The sequence below is a fragment of the Molothrus ater genome, chromosome 22 (assembly GCF_012460135.2).
Source record: "Molothrus ater isolate BHLD 08-10-18 breed brown headed cowbird chromosome 22, BPBGC_Mater_1.1, whole genome shotgun sequence".
NCBI classification, from domain to species: domain Eukaryota; kingdom Metazoa; phylum Chordata; class Aves; order Passeriformes; family Icteridae; genus Molothrus; species Molothrus ater.
Genome location: NC_050499.2, coordinates 7177486 through 7195708, shown reverse-complemented (window position 1 = coordinate 7195708; position 18223 = coordinate 7177486). Strand labels below are relative to the sequence as shown.

The 18223-nt window shown below is 60.2% G+C and overlaps 2 protein-coding genes across 4 annotated transcripts; one reads left to right on the top strand and one right to left on the bottom strand.

Annotated features, from left to right (window-relative positions):
• Window positions 1–3569: 3569 nt before the first annotated feature.
• On the bottom strand, window positions 3570–18046 carry LOC118695786 (small integral membrane protein 35-like). 3 transcript variants are annotated; one of them, XM_054517107.1, is made up of 8 exons: window positions 18015–18046; window positions 13569–13692; window positions 9064–9119; window positions 8548–8742; window positions 6969–7085; window positions 6621–6654; window positions 6341–6470; window positions 3570–6151 (listed from the first exon to the last, which is right to left on the bottom strand). In XM_054517107.1, the coding sequence occupies exons 4-7, from the start codon at window positions 8561–8563 to the stop codon at window positions 6365–6367; spliced, it is 273 nt and encodes a 90-aa protein (XP_054373082.1). In that variant the 5' UTR covers window positions 8564–8742; window positions 9064–9119; window positions 13569–13692; window positions 18015–18046; the 3' UTR covers window positions 3570–6151; window positions 6341–6364. The 3 variants fall into 3 exon arrangements, with proteins under 3 accessions (XP_054373082.1, XP_054373084.1, XP_054373083.1); XM_054517109.1 differs by having other exon boundaries at window positions 8548–8721; XM_054517108.1 differs by having other exon boundaries at window positions 8548–8715.
• TMPRSS4 (transmembrane serine protease 4) lies at window positions 11079–18179 on the top strand. Its single transcript, XM_054517068.1, is given in 14 exon segments — window positions 11079–11200; window positions 11202–11311; window positions 11314–11333; window positions 14496–14526; window positions 14659–14772; window positions 14903–15055; window positions 15145–15274; window positions 15898–15999; window positions 16081–16121; window positions 16528–16687; window positions 17089–17255; window positions 17430–17525; window positions 17623–17762; window positions 17892–18179. Coding segments are annotated over 14 exon segments (1674 nt in total).
• The last annotated feature ends 44 nt before the right edge of the window (window positions 18180–18223 follow it).

Here is an 18223-nt window from a genome sequence, read left to right as displayed (position 1 = left end):
TGTCGCAAAAGGTGCCGTAAAGCGCGACTGCCGTAAAGCGCGACTGTAGTAAAAGCTGCCGTAAAGCGCGACTGTCGTAAAAGGTGCCGTAAAGCGCGACTGCCGTAAAGCGCGACTGTCGCAAAAGGTGCCGTAAAGCGCGACTGTCGTAAAAGGTGCCGTAAAGCGCGACTGTCGCAAAAGGTGCCGTAAAGCGCGACTGTCGCAAAAGGTGCCGTAAAGCAACACTGTCGCAAAAGGCGCCGTAAAGCACGACTGTCGTAAAAGGTGCCGTAAAGCGCGACTGTCGCAAAAGGTGCCGTAAAGCGCGACTGTCGTAAAAGGTGCCGTAAAGCACGACTGTCGTAAAAGGTGCCGTAAAGCGCGACTGTCGCAAAAGGTGCCGTAAAGCAACACTGTCGCAAAAGGCGCCGTAAAGCACGACTGTCGTAAAAGGTGCCGTAAAGCGCGACTGCCGTAAAGCGCGACTGTCGTAAAAGCTGCCGTAAAGCGCGACTGTCGTAAAAGCTGCCGTAAAGCACGACTGTCGCAAAAGGCGCCGTAAAGCGCGACTGTCGCAAAAGGCGCCGTAAAGCAACACTGTCGCAAAAGGCGCCGTAAAGCGCGACTGTCGCAAAAGGTGCCGTAAAGCAACACTGTCGCAAAAGGCGCCGTAAAGCGCGACTGTCGTAAAAGGCGCCGTAAAGCGCGACTGTCGTAAAAGGTGCCGTAAAGCACGACTTTCGCAAAAGGTGCCGTAAAGCGCGACTGTCTTGAATCACGACTGTCACAAAAGGTGCCGTAAAGCGCGACTGTCGTAAAATTGCTGTAAATGACTGTCGTAAAAGGGAGTGCCGTTCAGGACTCAGGTGTTTAAAGCACTTTAATGGGTGTCCGCCGCCCTGCTCGCCCCGCCCCCCGCCCTCGCGGCCCCGCCCCCCGCCCCTCCCACCGGCCCCGCCTTTGCCATCCCGTTGGTCCCCGCTTTCCCGGCTACCGCGGCCCCGCCCCCCGCGGTTTCGCCATCCTCGCGGCCCCGCCCCTCAATTCCGCCTCTCTGAGCCCGCCCACCGGCACCACCGCGGCCCCCCCCCCCCCCGATCCCGCCGCTTTCCCCCCGCTACCCGCGAGTGCGGCCGCTCCTGCCGCCCCCCCCCGCCCCCTTTGCCGACCCAGCGGGGCCGGTGCTGGCCCAAGTCCCGTCGCTGCTGCTGCGTCTTTGCCGTTCCCCGCGGCTCCGGGATCTGCGGTGCCGAGCTCGCCCGGCGCGGCCGCGCTGCGTCCCCAGCGCCCCCTGTGCGCGCTGCCGCGGGCAGCCCTGTTCCGCCCCCCCCGCCGCCGCCGTTCAAGCACACGCAGCGCACCCCGAGCTGCCCACGTGCCCCGCGGCAGCGCACACGCCCGTGTTTAATCCCGTCCCTGCCGGCGTTCCGGCGCAATCCCCCGGTCCCGGCACGGCACCGCCGGCGCTGGGACCGGGGCGCCCCGGCCCGCCCGGCCGCCCCGTGCCGGCGCCGCTCCTGCCCGCCGGGCCGGCAGCCAGCCCGGCTCCCAGCGGCCGCACGCCGCGCTCCAGCCGCCCGCCCAGCGCACCGCCCGGCACGGGGCCCCCGCGGCAGCCTCCCGCCGCCTCCCGCCACCCCGGGATCATCTCTCGCTGACGAGGCCGCCCCGCCGCCGCCCGTGGCCGCCTTCCCGCTCCTGCTGCCGCCGCTCGGCACCGCGGCGCCGGCCCGAGCCGTGCCGTGCCCCGCCGCAGCCTCCCGCTTCCGAGCTGCTGGATGGCGCGGCTCCGCCGCCTCCTGCAGCCACGGACATCTCGTGGTTCCCGGCCGCGGCCGCAGCCCCGTGTCCCGTTCCCACAGCTCCGCCGCCTCCGCACCCCCCCCATGGCTGCCCGCGCCGCCCACGCATGCGCAATTGCTCCAACCCCGCCCCAGCGAGAGCGCCCCGCGCCCTCACCCGAGCACTGAAATCGCAGCCCACGCACCCATCTCATCCCTCAGTGTCTGCTGCCTTTTTTAAACAAGAAAGACACACAAACCAACCAGAAAAATGCATAAATGGGGGGGAGGGAATGTCTCTTTTTTCCTTTTCTTTTTTTATTTTTTTCTCTTCTTCTCTTTTTTTTTTTTTAATTTTGATTTCTATTTTTTGCTTTCTTTGAGATTTCTAGAAAGTTTCTAGAATTCGTTGTGCACTTGCTTTTAAAAAGTAAAGCATGTTAAAAACAGGGTTAAACCCGTCACCAAATCAGGGCTCAGCTGGCCCTGTGTATATTCAAACAAGCAAACATTGCAATGCTGGTTGCAGTGTGGTTGGGAAGCTCAAAATCAAGTAGTCCTAGACACAAAAAAAACCACAAAAAAGACAAAAAAAAAAAAGAAAAGAGACCCTGTTGTTTCCTTTGTTAGTATAGCAGAGATAACCACTGTACTGCTGGACACAGCTGGTGCTTAAAGAACAAAGTCCACAATTTATTTTTATACTTTTCAGTCGAGTTTGAAATATGTAAAGCCTCATAAATAAGTTATAATTTCTGTTCACCTTGTATCTGGTCAGTATGCAAAGTGTCTCGAGCTCTTTGTGACTGAATCCTGCTCACCATATTAGACCTTTATTTGGGGTTTATTATTAATATCTATTTTTTAGGAAGAATGCCAAAATTGCAGCTTTGGGGGATGTATTTCAATTTGCAGTATTCAGACTCTACATTTCTTTTCCAATTTTACGTTCAATTTTTGTTTTTTCTCGGCCAACTTTGGTTCTTTCCAGTGTTTACAATTGACAGAAATTTTTTTAACTTCTGTTGTGTTGAAATGGATGTGTAAAATAGCTGCCTTTTTTTTTTTCTTTTTGGTTTTGGTTTTTCAGTCAATGCAGTCCTGTAGACACTAGGGTAGCAGCATGCTTGCTTTGCAAAGGGAGACATTTTCAACCATGGATGTTTACAGTAGTCGTTTCCCCTTTTCTCTTTTCTTAATTATTGTTATTATTATATTATTGTTATTATTATTATTATTATTTCTTACTGGAGTAAGAAGAAAAGCGATGCTGGGGTTTGGTTTGGGGTTTTTTTGGGGGGTGGGGGTGTTCAAACCTCTTGGCACCAGTCAAGGGCTTTAGCCAGCAATCCCCAAATCTGCTTGGGGTCAGGGAGTTGCTGGAGAAAATCCTTCGGGGCTTAAATTTAGTTTGAAGTCCCTCGCTGGACCTGGGCCTGACTGCATAAGAGAAATCTCATCTCTGCTTTTTTAGGACATTCTCCCCTTTCCTTCACAGAACCCTCCCGCAGCTCTGAGGGGCTCAGGGGAGGTTGGACAGTTTGGGCTGGTCTGGGCTCAGGTGTGTGACCAAATCAATCCCTCCTGATCAGGGCAGAAAATTCCAGTTGCAGAAAATCCCAATTTCAGTCAATTCCAGTTTCAGCAAATTCCAGTTTCGGAAAATACCAATTTCAGAAAATACCAGTTTTGGTAAATACCAATTTCAGAAGATCTCTCTTTCAGAAAATCCCAATTTCAGTAAACACCAATTTCAGTACATAACAATTTCAGAAAATACCAATTTCAGAAAACCCAATTTCAGAAAATCCAATTTCAGTAAACACCAATTTCAGAAAATCCCAATTTCAGGAATTCCCAATTTCAAAAAACACCAATTTCATAAAATTCCACTTTCGGTAAACACCAATTTCAGAAAATACCAATTTCAGGAATTCCCAATTTCAAAAAACACCAATTTCAGTCAATTCCACTTTCAGTAAACACCAATTTCAGAAAATTCCAATTTCAGAAAATTCCAATTTCAGAAAATCCCCATTTCAGTCAATTCCAATTTCAGTAAATACCATGTCCTCTGACCCTAAAGCTAAAACCCAAAAGATCTTTTCCCCACAGGTGCTGGGCAGAGCTCAGGCCCTTCTGCAGGTCCAGCGCCAGCAGGACCCACCCTGGAATCAGGAGCAGGGGCTGGAATTCTGTGCCAGGGCCATCCCTGGGCAAGGACTGAGGCAGCACCTTAAAAATTAAATTATGGATGGGGGAGCTGATCAATGGGATTTATTATCAGGAATCGTGGAGCAACACTGAGATTTGGGGTGGGAGTGCTGGTCAATGGGATTTATTATCAGGAATTGTGGAGCAACACTGAGATTTGGGGGTGAAAAGGAGCTTTGAGCAGAAGGAAGGCAGAGGAGTGTAGGGAGAGACCAGCCCATTGTATAGAGGTGTTCCTCCTGTTGGGGTTTTGGGTATTAGTTCCTTTTTTTTATTTTTTAATTATTATTTTACTTTATTTTCCCTTTTATTTTTTTCTTTTTTTTTTTTAATTCTACTTTAGATCTGCAAGCTTGTGCACTGTGGGTGCGTGACTATTTTAGTGTGAACCGTGTTTTTTGTCATAGTATTGAAATAATAAAAGCTTCAACATAGTTTGGATGTGGAAGGTGTAGCGCTAGTTCAGATTTGAGAAACAAAAATGAGAATTAAATATTCAGGAATTAATTTAAAACAAAAAGAGAAAGAGAACAACTCTTAGAAAGAGCAGAAGCCTTTAACTGAGAGGAGCGAGCTGAGGAGGGGTGTGGAGGCTGTGTCTGTGTGTTCCTTGGGAATATTCCCTGTGGGGATCAGTGCTCTGTCCATTCCAGCTGTGAGGATCCATTCCAGCTGTGAGGGGCAGTGCTCTGGCCATTCCAGCTGTGAGGATCCATTCCAGCTGTGAGGATCCATTCCAGCTGTGAGGGGCAGTGCTCTGGCCATTCCAGCTGTCTGTTCCTACAAGGAAAAGGGATATGCTGCCTGTTCCTACAGCCAAGGGGTGGAAGGGATGGGGGTCTCTGGCTGCCTGCGGAGCTCAGCACCTCTCTGGCACCTCAGGATTCCATCTCCAGCTGATGAGCTGACGTCGGGCCCCACGGACGGATCCTGCGTCATGCAGGGCTCTGCTGGGTCCTGCTCACACGGAGGGCTCCCAGCCCCCAGGAGCTGGCATTTCCCCTTCCTCTGAGCAGTCAGAGGTCTCTTTTCAGCCAGGAGAAAGCCGCAGAGCACAGGGTTTAGTTTCAATGGCCGAGAGCACAGCCAGTCCCTCTGACTCCCTGGAAATCCCACTCTGTCCTCACTGGTGTCCCTACACACAACCACATGGCTCTCATGAGTTTTTCTTTGTTCTTCTTCTGAGAGAAATTCTGAGAGAATTTCTTTCTTGCAAAGAAATTGGCCAAGGCCCCCCATGCCTCAGCAGCCCCCCTGGCCAAGCAGGGCCCCTCTCTGTGGCCACCGAATCTCCCCGGGGCTGTTCCTGTGCTCCAGGCACTTCCAGCCCCTTGTTCTGCTGAGACCAAAGGTAATTGGCACCAAAAATCCACAAGGAACTTCCACAGGGGCTTTCTGAGGCGTTTCCTTGAACTGGGAATGTGGAGAACCAACTTCCATGTGGGTGAGGAACTGGATGGAGGAGGAGGAGGAGGGGGTCTGAGACAGATTTCCCATTTCCTCACGGTGTTTTCTGCAGTTGCACCAATGCAGTCACCCAGTTCTGGGGCTCCTCCTCAGCTGGTTCCATAAGGAACAGCCTGGTGCCAGGTCCCTGGGTGTGCAGGAGGCTGGCAGGTCTCTGAGCCATGGGCAATGTGCTGTTTTCTCCAGGATGTTGAGGAATCCTGGATAAAGCTGCATCCCCTTCCTCCATCCCAAGCACCAGCGCTGGCCCAGGCATGTCCTGTGCACCCGTGGTTGCAGAGGCCCAGTGAAAGAGACACAGGTGGAGGAGATGCCCAGGAAATTTGTGGAGTTTCCCTCTCTGGAGATGTTCCACACCCACCTGGGTGTGTTCCTGTGTCACCTGCTCCAGGTGACCTTGGGCACAAGGGGGTTTGGACCAGGTGGTCTCCAGAGGTCCCTTCCAGCCCCAAGGATTCTGTGACCCTGGGAAGATTTTTAGCAACAGAAACTGCACCGTGGCCATTTCAGTTGAAATCCAACAAAGTCAGGGGCTGTTTCTTACAGAAGTGAAAATGGAGGAATTTCGCCCAGGCAGTTTTTGTTGCTTTTTCTGTTGGTGCTGGGCTGTGAGTAAGAGGCAGAGAGGGGAAGCTCTGCAGGAGCACCCGGGCTTCGGCCCCATCCTCTGTGCCTGGGACAGCAGGAAAGGAAACACAAACCAAACCCTGTGTGGGGAGAAACCAAACCCAGAGCTCAGGGAAAGCCTCTGAACCCCAGAGCCACAGGCAGGACTTGAGCTGGAAAACCTTGGACTGTGCTGAGGAAAGCTGTGATGCCCAGGGGCTGCAAGGCAGTATGGAGGCTTTGGGGCACAGCACAGGGGGCAGGGGGGGATGAGGGGATGTCCTTCCTACCTGCTCAGCAGCCCAGCTCTCCCCTCACGGCCTCTGGCTGTGGAAGGGCTCGTAGCCACTGCCCGAGGTGCCCAGCGAGCCACTGATGCTGAAGGGTGGCACCAGCTCCAGTGCCACTGAGCCCAGCCCGCTGCAGGGAGAGCAGAGGGGTCACCAAGCAGCAGACCCATCCTCCCGCAGCCCTGCCAGCAGCAGAACTGACTGGGGAGGGGCTGTGACACCCTGGCACTGCACAAGGGGAGCTGCCAGCCTGCCCTGGTCCCCCCATGGTGTCACTCACCGCGAGTGGTAGAGGCTGAAGACAAAGTCAGGCCCTGGGGAGGCAGGAGGAAGAGGAGGGAGAGGAGTCAGAGCCATGTGCTGCTGTGAACCCACCTTTGCTTTGCTGTGAGTGGCAGGGTGGGGACAGGCAGGACAAGCACCAGGACATCGCTGTGCATCCTCCCCCTCACCTCACAGTGCCCCCAACTTGGCCCTGAGCCCCCCTGCACCAGGGGTTCCATTTCCCGTGTTCCCCACACCCCAGGCCCTGCAGCCCCATGCTCTGAGCCCCCCTCCCCTGCCCTGTCCCCCTGTCCTGTCCCCATGTCCCCATGTCCCCTGTCCCCTGTCCCCCTGTCCCACTCACGGCGCTGGCAGTGGCCCCGCCGGTACCAGCGGATGAAGGTGTAGCCAAAGCTGGCCAGGATCAGCAGGGCCAGCCCGATGCCCAAGACAACCCCGATCACCCTGACGGGCTCTTGTCCTGGAAAGCAGAGGGAGGGGGGGCTCTACACACAGACCCCTGGGGGGCTGCGGGTCCCCATTGTCCCCTGCAGGGCACAGGACAGGCAGGAGCGGGGGTACAACCCTCCAGCATGAGCTGTCCCACGGCAGCGCTGCCAGCACCGTGGCACAGCGATTTCTGCTGTCCCCAAGGCCCCATGACGGAGACCACCGCTGTCCCCAGGTGAGCTGGCAGGGGAGGTGGCCACCCTGGCCAAGCTGTATCCCCACCGCTGGCCCCGCTCGCGGGGTGCTGCTCCTTTCCTGGTGGCGCCGGAGGCATTCCTGGGCTGGCAGGTCCCTCTAGAGGATGCTTCTGTCAGGACGAGCAGCGGCTGCCGCCAGCGCCAGGCGGGGATGGGACTCGGCCGGGGCTGTGCGGGAGCCGTGCGGGCTCCGCACCGCCCCATCCCTGCCCTCCAACAGCGTCTCCGGCAAAATCCAGCACCGATCAACGCTCCCGGGGCTGGCAGGACACTGAGGTGCCGGGCACAGCCACTGAGCATCAATTCCTGCGCGGACAGCTCTGCTGGGCTATGCCAGGAGGGCACAGGGGGTTTGGGCACTGCCCAGCAGCACGGCCAGGAGAGCACAGGGGATTTGGGCGCGGCCAGGAGGGCACAGGGGATTTGGGCACTGCCCTGCAGCGTGGCCAGCGGAAGGCACAGGGACGGGAATCGATGCGGCACCGAGGAGACAGCGGGAAGGGATGACCTAAGAGCGGCTAAATTTAGGCAGATGCCAGCGGAGTGAGAACATTTCCCCTGTGGTCGCGGTGTTTACACAGTGAGCACGGCCCCGGCGTGTCCTGCAGCCCGCAGCACCCGCTCCACCTGGCGGGACGGACAAACAGCCGCAGAGCGCCAGTCACAGCTCCCGGGGCTCGCGGGGAGGAGCGGGACCTACCCTGGCCTTCCTTTCTCTTCCAGCTGGCCCTCCTGGCCGGGCTCAGCATCCGTGCGTGGCCAAGGCTTCTGCTGGGGCCGGGGCGAGCAGCAGCCCTGGGACCCCCGGACAGGGCGAGGTCAGGGAGCCCTGGGACCCCCGGACAGGGCAAGGTCAGGGAGCCCCGGGACCCCGGACAGGGCGAGGTCAGGGAGCTACGGCAGCCGTGAGTCACGGCCGGAGCCGCGGGGCCGGAGGAACGTGCTGCAACAGCCTCCCTGAATCAGCCGGCTGCCGAAACTGCCCCATCCCCACGCCCACGGCCCGTGGGAGGGTGACGGCAGCGTGCCCGGGCCCTGCCCCGTGCCCGGTGTGGGAGGCGTCCCTGCCCTGGCACCCTCGGCAGCAGAGGTGCCCACATCCCAGGGCATGGCTCTGAGCAGCACCCAGCAGTGAGCCCCAGCCCACAGGGAGCAGGGAGCAAGGTCAGCAAAGCACTGCCCGTGCCATGAACACCCCGGCTCTGTCCCCTGAGGGGGGCAAAGGCACCCGCTCACCTGTGCGGGGGTCCATGTGCTGTGCCACAGGAGCTGCTCTCGTTATCCCGGCCTGGAGCTGCTGCTGAGCCCTGTCTGTGCTGGAGCCCGGCACGTCCTGCCTGTCCCCTGGTGACAGGGCTGCCTCCCTGCAGCGAGGCTGGGCTCCAGTCTGGCCCACTGGTCCAACTGGTTCTCAGGGAGAAAGCAGAGGAGCTGCAGCAGACACACCGAGGGCACATGGCTGTGCCCAGCCCGCCTGTGTGGGCAGCTGTGCCCTCCTGCTGCTGCAAGAGGCTGAACTGGGAGTACTGGGAGCCCGAGGGGCAGGAACAGCCTGGACACAGGTGTGCCCAGCTCTGGCAGGGTGCCCGAGTGGCCATGTCCTCTGATTGCCACCTCCCAGCAGCCAGGAAGGGGCAGAGACCCATGCAGAAGCCAGGCTGGGGGCTCAGGCAGCACCCCAGGGAACAGGGAAGGACAGGGGGGACCCTCAGCCGCTGCCCCCAGTCAGACATCCGAGAATGAGGCACTTACAGCTCTACTTGATCATCTCCAAGTCCCAAACCAGAGCTTCTCTTAGGAATCAGCTCCTGTTTGTAGAAAGAGGGAAAACCTCCTGTGGCTGCAAGGAAAAAGTGACCCTTAACAGCTGGAAACTGGGCGGGATCGCTCCTTGCCTTGGAGAGGACAGGGATGGGATGGGATGGGATGGGATGGGATGGGATGGGATGGGATGGGATGGGATGGGATGGGATGGGGGTGTGTCTGTGCAGCTCAGGGATGGTCACTCAGCTCTGGGGCCTTGGACAGGACAGGGATACAGGGATGGGGTGTGTCTGTGCAGCTCAGGGATGGTCACTCAGCCCTGGGGCCTTGGACAGGACAGGGATGGGATGGGGGTGTGTCCATGGGGCTCAGGGACGGTCACTCAGCCCTGGGACATTGGACAGGACAGGGATGGGATGGGGGTGTGTCCATGGGGCTCAGGGACGGTCACTCAGCCCTGGGACATTGGACAGGACAGGGATGGGATGGGGGTGTGTCCATGGGGCTCAGGGACGGTCACTCAGCCCTGGGACATTGGACAGGACAGGGATGGGATGGGGGTGTGTCCATGGGGCTCAGGGACGGTCACTCAGCCCTGGCCAGCCCAGCCTGCCCTCTGCCCGGCCCCAGCAGAGCCAGATGCCCGGAAGGCTGTGCCATGCCCGGCTCTGGGAGCAGGGAAGGGTGACAGTGGCACTCCAGGAAGCAAAGCCCCAGAGGCTTTTGGGCTGTGACACAACACCTGCAAAGCTCAGCTGCGGCCTCAGGCCCTGCGGTCCCCAGGGGAGGACTGGCTGTTCCTGCCGTGGCTCCCGGGCTGCTCTCCCTTCCACGGCAGCACTGCTGGCACCGGGATGCTCTGGGGAGGCTGCCAGGACCTGCCAGGTGCACCAGGGACCCAAGGCCTGCCCAGCTCCCACTGCTGCAGCCCGTGAAATATTTCTCAGCTGAAATCTGCCACAGCAGCACAGGACCCTACATCCCTGGCTGCACATCCCACATCCTCTGGGCATTCCATGGCCCACGAGGGCAGAGGTGCCCACACCCCCCAAGGGGGCTGGATGCTCAGTGTGAGTGTGGGGAGGGTGCCCACACTGCAGAGCCACAGCTGCATCCCTGGCCAGGCTGGGGCAGCAGGCAGGATCCCTGCTGGCAGGGCTGGGCTGGCACAGCTCCCTGAGGAGCTGCAGGCCGGGGGTGCTCTGCCACTGGCAGCAGCAGGGCCGTTGGGAAAGCTGCATTTCCACGGGAGAAGGGGGTAATTAGCTGCATTTCCATGGGACAATGGGGTAATCAGCTGCTCGGCAGATCCTGCACACCCAGCACCTCCAGCATGAGTGGCAGAGGGCAGCCAGCAGCCTCCCCGACCCCAGCCTGCTCCCTGGGCACCCTCACCCCCTCAAGCGCTGCCTCCTGCACTCCTCAAGCTCCCTCCCACCCTGCCAGGCCAAGGCAAACCGCTCCATCCCAGAGGGATTGGTTATTCCTGGATAATCCCAGATCCACCACCCTCAGCCATCCTGAGATCACCCCACAGCTCTCCTGCTACCATCCCTAGACAATCGATGAATCACTGACTCTCAACCCTCCAACTGTGATTTATTAATCTAGTTACAAAACAACTAATAATGCCCCTAGACAAAAAAGGACAGCCCATGGTGCCCCCCTTGCAGCCTGGGGTCACCTCCCGTGGGCACCCCCTGCCTTCCCTTTAACTGCCCCCAGCCCTGCCCGCCGTGACCCGGCCCCGGCGGGGACACACAGCCCGAGTGACCCAGAGCACAAACTCTCCTCCTTTCCTCCTCCACCTACTCGAACCTCGCTTTGACAACAGCCCCGCGCAACGCGGAAGAGCCGCACAAAGAGCGGGATGGCCCTGGATCCTCTTATCATCAGGAGGAGCAGGAAAAATCAGTCCGTTCCCTTCTGATAAGCCATTTGGTGACAGCAGCCCGGCAGGTGAGTCACCTGCGGTGCAGATGCTCGGGAGATTAGCGCAGGTGATGGTGCTGCTGATAGACCGGTGTTGTATTACAATACAAACCAGAATTCCTGTTTCACAACTCCCCTTGTGGGTTTTAAGGAGGGCCGGGGCGGTCCTGCCCCAGTGCGAGCGCGGCGTGGGCACGGAGCGCAGGGCACGGGCTGGGGAGCATCGCAGGCCGGCTCCAGGGCAGCCGCAGCCTCCCCGGGCCCGCACCGGGCACAGCTGCCGGGTTTCTGCGGGCAAAGGACCCCGCCGGAGCTGGACGGACATGGTGAGTCTCTGGCAGCGCTGCCCCCAGCCCCGGGATGGGCACCAGCCCCCCGAACTCCCCGTGCCCGGCCGTGCTCCCAGCCCGGAGCAGTGCTGAGGGGATGGGGCAGCCCAGGCCCGAGGAGCTGCTGCTCCCCAGCAGCCAAGGAAGGGTTTCCCCTGCTCCTCACATCCCTCCGTGGCTGGGCATGGTGCTTGGGTGCCAAGGAAGGGTTTCCCCTCCTCCTCACATCCCTCTGCAGCTGGGTGTGAAGTTTGGGTGCCAAGGAAGGGTTTCCCCTGCTCCTCACCTGGGCACAGTGCTTGGGTGCCCCCCGGCTCTTGCTCCCACATTTCTGGGGCTGCCTTTCCCTTTCCCAGCCCGGGGAACAGACAAGCAAGGCAGTGCCCCCCATGCCAAGGGGAACAGGACCTCCTGAAGGGTCTGATCCCACTCCTGGGCACCGTCTGGAGGAGAGCCAGGCCCTCCCAGCTCCCAGCACAGCTGCCCAGCACGGGGGGCACACCTGCAGCACCTTGGGCAGGAAGAGCTACGGCCACCAAAGCCCCAAACCCCGGGCAGTCCCTCCCTGGGAGGGAGACACTTCCCCAAGAGGGCACACAGGTATGGCCAGGCTGGCTGGGCACTGCAAAGCCTCCAGCAGCAGCAGCACAGCAGCACAGCGGCACATCAGCCCTGCAGGGTGGGGAGCTGGCTCTGCAGTGCCTGCACACACCCACGGGGTAAATCCCCCGGCCAAGGAGTCACCCTCGCAATCGGATCACCCTGAGAAGCTCGGCTGGTGAGGGAATGTCCCAGCTGCTCCCGAGGGAGGGACAGAGCCCAGCTCAGCACACCCTGCAGCCCCAGCACGGATCCCTGCTCAAAGGGGGGAAGAGGCTCTGCAGGACTGCACGGCCCCTGGGCTGGCACGGGCACAGCTGGGGCTGGGATGGCCACGGTGCCATGGAGAGCTCCAGAAGGACGCAGCAAGGGGGCTCAATCAGTCACGGTAGCATGGAGCTCTGCAGGAAATCATGTGCCTCCACTCCTGCCCTGCCTTTGGATTTAACCAGTGCAGCTCCTGCTCGTGGTGGGGCCTGAGACGAGTCACGGAGGGGCAGCCCCAAGCTCTGAATCACTTTGAAACTGAACAGACTCATGGACTGAAGAAAACGCAAAAAAAACCGCCAAAACCCCAATAATCACCCATCTCATCTGCATCCACATCAGATCTGGTGTCTTGGAAAGGAGCCCAGCAGGGAATGAAGTGATGGGGACAGCTCTGGGCAGTGTGGGGACAGAGGGGCAGCCGTGCTGCTGCACTGGGCCCTGCAGGATTCATCCCAACCCAGGCCCGTTCCCACAGGGAACCGTTAGGATCCCATTATCCAGGAGGTGCCCGGCCCAGGCCCAGGTGACACAGGAGGTCAGCATGAGGCAGGACCAGCCCCACATGCCCTGGGCTGGCAGATGTTGGGGCAGCATTACAAAACTCCCCAGCCTCCGGGAGCTCTTCCCCTCTCTGCAGAGGAGTGGCTCAGGAAGGGCAGCGAGGCTGGAGATGCAGGGCTCAGGCTCCCCTGCCCACCCTGCCCTCCTGCTCCCAGCAGCTCCCTGGCACCAGGAAACAGGTTCTGCACCCCAGAGCCCGTGCAGGGGTGGGGAATTGGCACAAGCTGCCCACACTGGGCACGGGTGCCAGCTGAGGCTGGCTTTAGGGAGGAAGGCTGCTGGCATTTCCTCAAGGAGCCAGACTCCAACGTGCTGGGACACGGCCACACGGCACCAGGCAGGGCCCAGTCCTCCCCTGCACAGGTCACTGCTTGTTCCCAAAGCCAGCAGCCCCAGCCACGCTGAGGGACACAGCAGGGAGGCAACAGCTCCTGGCTCACGGAGCCTTTGTCAGCCAGCCCCGGGATAATGGCTTGGCACTCACTGTAAACCCTGCTGGAAGGGCGTGTGTGCATGGCTGAGCATGCCCTGGCACTGTCACCCGGGCAGGGAGGGCTCCCCTCTCCTCTGACCTTGGCACACAGCCCCAGTGCCCCCGCACTGCTCTGCCAAGCCTCTGAGCCCCGCGATGGCACAGGGGCCTCTGCTCTCCTCTGGTGTGACAAACACCAACATCTCCACACTGTGCTGCTCTTGGAGCAAAGGCTCCCAAACCCTCCTGCATCGTGCACCCGGATCTGTGGGTTTATCACAGCAGGTTTAGCCCTCCTTACCTCTGCTCATGCAAAAACCTTGTCTTACCTGTGGTGCCAGAGCCCAGGAGCAGCAGCAAACGAGAAGAGCTCGCTGGGGCTGGCAGGGAGCAGGCTCAGTGCAGCAGGAACACCTTTCCAGAGGGCTGCTCTGTGGCACGGCACAACCACGGCTGGAAATCACAGAACAGACACCGACAGTGCCCACCTGAACCTCCCGAGGAGGCTCTGGGCTCCAGCCCCCCTGCCCACCACAGGCTCACAGCACCTGCCCACCCATGGCCGGGGTTTCTCGCACGAGGAGCTGTTCCAGAAGGACAATTCTGAGATAACTCTGAGCAGCTCAAGCGGATCGATGCCTGAGTCATGCCCAGCGCAGCCCCGGCTGTGTTTACCCCGTCTCTTAGCAGCGGCACAGCCCTCCCCGCCCTGGGAGCGCAGGTTCCCCTGGCTCGGGCTGGTTCCTCCGGTGTCCCTGCAGCCTGGCAGGAGCAGCCGGGCTGTGCCACCCCCTTCTGACCCTGCTGGAGCCACAACCCCATGCCGTGGTGCCATGCCCTGTGCCACAGCCCCGCAGGCGTGTGTATTTTGACTCAGGGTGTCTCTGCACACCAGAAGGAGCCTCTTTCACAACACCTGTGACTTTTTAAGCCTCAGGTGTGCTAATGACAGTAACTCTGTGCCACTGAGAGCCACTTACTGGAACTGCACAGGTGGTGTCTATGGGAACAAGGCAGCAGGTGACCCTGGGTGACCCAGAGCTGGGTGTTGTCACCACAGCACAAGCCACCCCATTCCTGGCAGCTCTAAAGTCACCTCAGGTGAAGGTTGGGGCAGTGTCCCTGCTCATCCCTGCTGCCCTCCCTGGGCTGTGAGCTCACCACAGGCCCAACCACCCTGGCTACAGCTGCCTCTGCTACCTTCCAGCTGCTTTTTGGAGTTTCAGCTCATGATTGTTTTCCTCTCTGGTTTGCAGGACTCGGCCTCGGAGCGGCTCAACGGCAGAGGTAACAGGGCTGGGAGCTGGGGGGGATGAGAGGTGCCAGGCTGAGCCTGGCCATGCAGGGCCACGCTGCTCTGTGTTACAGGTCCCTGTACAAGGTGTCAGCCATGCAGGGCCACGCTGCTCTGTGTTACAGGTCCCTACACGAGACCCAAATCCTCCAGGGCATCGGAGTCCTTCAAGCGGGTCGGGATCCTCGTCCTGGCCGTGGTGCTCACCCTGGCCTGCCTGGTCGCCATCGGGTTCCTGGGTACAGCTCCTGTTCTCTGCCCCTCCTTCCCCGTGGCCACGGCTCAGCCAGCACAGACCCAGCTCCCTGCTGATCCCCCCGAGCCTGCCCAGGAGCTGGAGCTCGGCACTGAGCCCCCCTCTCCCTGCAGTGAAGATTTACCTGGACCACCACTACCTGTTCTGCAAGCAGCCCCTGAAGCTGGTGCCGCTGAAGCAGGTGTGTGATGGGCAGCTGGACTGTCTGCAGGGCGAGGACGAGGCCAACTGTCCCCAGTGGTTCTCTGAGGGGCCACCAGCCGGCGGTGAGTGCAGGACACCCCTCACCACAGCTCAGGGGGGCCGGGCTGCTGCGGCCACCCCGCGCCACAGCTGACTTTGTGTCTGCCTCCAGCCCGCGTGTCCAAAGACAGATCCATCCTGCAGGTGCTCCAGAGCCACACGGGGACCTGGTCCTGTGTGTGCCACGACCACTTCACCCCGGCGCTGGCCAGAGCTGCCTGTGAGCAGATGGGCTACAGCAGGTACCTGGCTGCTTGCCCTGCTTCCCCTTCCCTCTTCCTTAAAAGCTCCTCTGGAGTGGGGCTCTGCTGATCTGTGAAGCACTCAGAGCTCTGCACTAACGGTTTCAGTCCGTCCCCAGCACGCAGAGCACTCTGGGGTGCCCAGGAGCTGGCTCGGAGCTTGGCAGCCTCCTGTGAGAGCAGAGTGCTGTGCCCTGCTCTGTCCCAGCCCACGGGCACCCTGCCCTGCCCCTGCTCTGCCTCCGTGCCCCCTACCTGCAGCCCTGCCCTCCCCAGAGCAGCCCAGGGTGCCAACACAGCTCACATGGGGAGTGAGGCTCAGGGCCCTGCACGTCCCTTTTAAGATGGGTTCTGGTGTTTGAGCCACTGCAGGAGCCCAGAGTGAGTCAAACCTGGCATTTTCCAGGTCCCAAATGCAACAGCAAGGAGCCCCCTGAGTTCTCCCAGAGCCACCTGCTCCCTCCTCAGCACAGCAGGGAATTCTCTCCCCTCCCTGTTCCTGGGCCCTCCAGGGCTGTGACATCCCCACTTTGGCACCCCTGTCCCACAGAAGCCCCTTTTTCCTATGGGATCCAGTGCCTGTCTTCCCCACACGTGAAGCCCTGTCCCCCCATGTCTTCCAGCACCCCAACTTTCCAGGGCGTGGAGGTGAGCGCGGGGCAGCCTTTGCCTCCCCGTGAGGTCGTGCTGAGCAACGGGAGCCTCCAGGTGCTTGAGCCAGGCAGGTGAGTGGGGACGGTGTGGGCCACTCCTCCCGTGGTGCCTGGCAGAGGAGCCAAACCCAGCTCTCTTCCTTCCTCCTGCAGGAAATGCCTCTCAGGGCTGGTTGTGTCACTCTTTTGTTCCAGTAAGTACCACCATGGTGCCTGGGCCTTGTGGGCACTGGGGCCTCTCTCCTGGCATGGCCCCGTGGGAGTGTGGCTCCATCCCAAGCCCATTCCACGGTGTTTGCACGAGGAAAGATGGATTTAATTACTGCTCACCTCGTTAAGCCAGCACAAACCTCCCAGCAATGAAACACCTAAGGGAGGCTTACCCAGCTGCCCGCCTGGCTTTACCTTTACCATCAAATTACCCTGATTAAACTAATTATCAATTTAATTATCCGGTGGGCTGGAGCAGGCAGGGGGTGGCTGGACCCCTCACATCAAGCCTGGGGACGAGGGGTGGCAGCAGCACTGTGGGATGAGGCACCCTGGACGCGCTGCTGTCCCTGGGCTTGCCGTGTCCCCCGTGTCCCCGTGTCCCCGCAGGCTGCGGGCAGAGCGTGCGGACCCCGCGGGTGCTGGGGGGCAGCCCGGCCGCCATCGAGGCGTGGCCCTGGCAGGTGAGCCTGCAGTACAGGAAGGAGCACATCTGCGGGGGCAGCATCATCGGGCCCGGCTGGGTGCTGACGGCTGCGCACTGCTTCAAGTGAGTGAGCGCCGCCCGCGGCTCTGAGCTCAAATCTCCTGTCAGCCTAGGCCTACTCTGCCTGTTAGCCATGTCGAGCTTAGCAGGACACTCCATCCTATGGTCAGGCTGAGCTTCCAATTCAAAATATGCCCTGATTGGGGCACCATGGGCAGTAGCTCAAACAATCTCCTATGAGGTCACCCTAGCAATTATCCTCCTCTCCGTTGTCCTCCTCAGCGGTAACTGCACCCTCAGCACTCTGGCAATCACCCAGGAACCTCTATACCTCATTTTCTCCTGCTGGCCCCTTGCTATAATGTGATACCTCTCTATGCTTACTGAGACCAACCAGCCGACCAACGGGGCTCACAGGAGGCTCTGGGGCTGTCCCCGTGGGTGACAGCGCTGTCTGTGCACAGGAACAACCCCATCATCCAGAGCTGGCGTGTGAGGGCCGGCTCTGACCTGCTGTCGGGCGCTGCCACCATCGCCGTGGAGAAGGTGTTCCTGGCGGAGGTGACACCCGCGTCCCCCAAGGACAACGACATCGCCCTGGTGAAGCTGCGCTCCCCTGTGCATGACTCAGGTGGGCCTGGCAAAGCCCTGCCTGGGGCAGGGGTCACAAGTGTCCCCTGCTGGCACTGAGCATCGGGCTGGGATGGCAATGCCCGGCGTGGCACCGAGTGGGTGCCCAGCTGGTGGCTGTCCCCAGCCAGTCTGGGCCCCTTCCCTGTGAGCCCCCCTCACATCTCCTTTCCAGACAGCACCAAGCCCATCTGCCTGCCCTACTTTGATGAGGAGCTGGTGCCGGGCACCCCCCTGTGGGTGATCGGCTGGGGCTACACAGAGGAGCACGGTGAGTGGCACAGCCCGGGGGCGGCAGGGACAAGGCAGAGCCCCCAGCAGGAGCAGAGGGGGTGGAGGGTCCCTCTGAGAGGCCGTGTGTCCCCCAGGGAAGCTGTCGGAGCGCCTGCAGCAGGCTGAGGTGGAGCTCATCGACGAGCAGAGCTGTAACCTGGCCGCCTACCACGGCGATGTCACCGACAGGATGCTGTGTGCTGGGCTGCCCCAGGGCGGCGTGGACACCTGCCAGGTGTGGGGCTGGGCTGGGCAGGGGCTGGGTGGGTTCACACCCCTCTGTGCCACAGCTCCTGAGAGGGAAGAGCTGCTCTGGGCACGGCTGTGGCTCTGCGGGGCCATCCTGAGGGTCTGTCCTTGCCAGGGGGACAGTGGCGGGCCCCTGCTCTACTCGGGAGGGCACTGGCAGGTCGTGGGCATCGTCAGCTGGGGCCAGGGCTGCGGCACCCCCAGCACACCCGGCGTCTACACCAGCGTCCGTGCCTACCTGGACTGGATCTACGCCGTGCGCAGGGTCAGTGCTGTCCTGCAGCTCCCTTTGCTGAGCTGCTCCCCAAAGGACACTTTCTGCTGCTTTTCCTCTTGTTCTGGCCACCCTTTCAGAGCTTCCAACGCCCTCTGTGCTTCTCTCTCCCCGCAGTCGGAGCTGTGAGACCTGCCGGAACAGGTCGCTCCTTGCCCCCAGCCTCCCTTCCC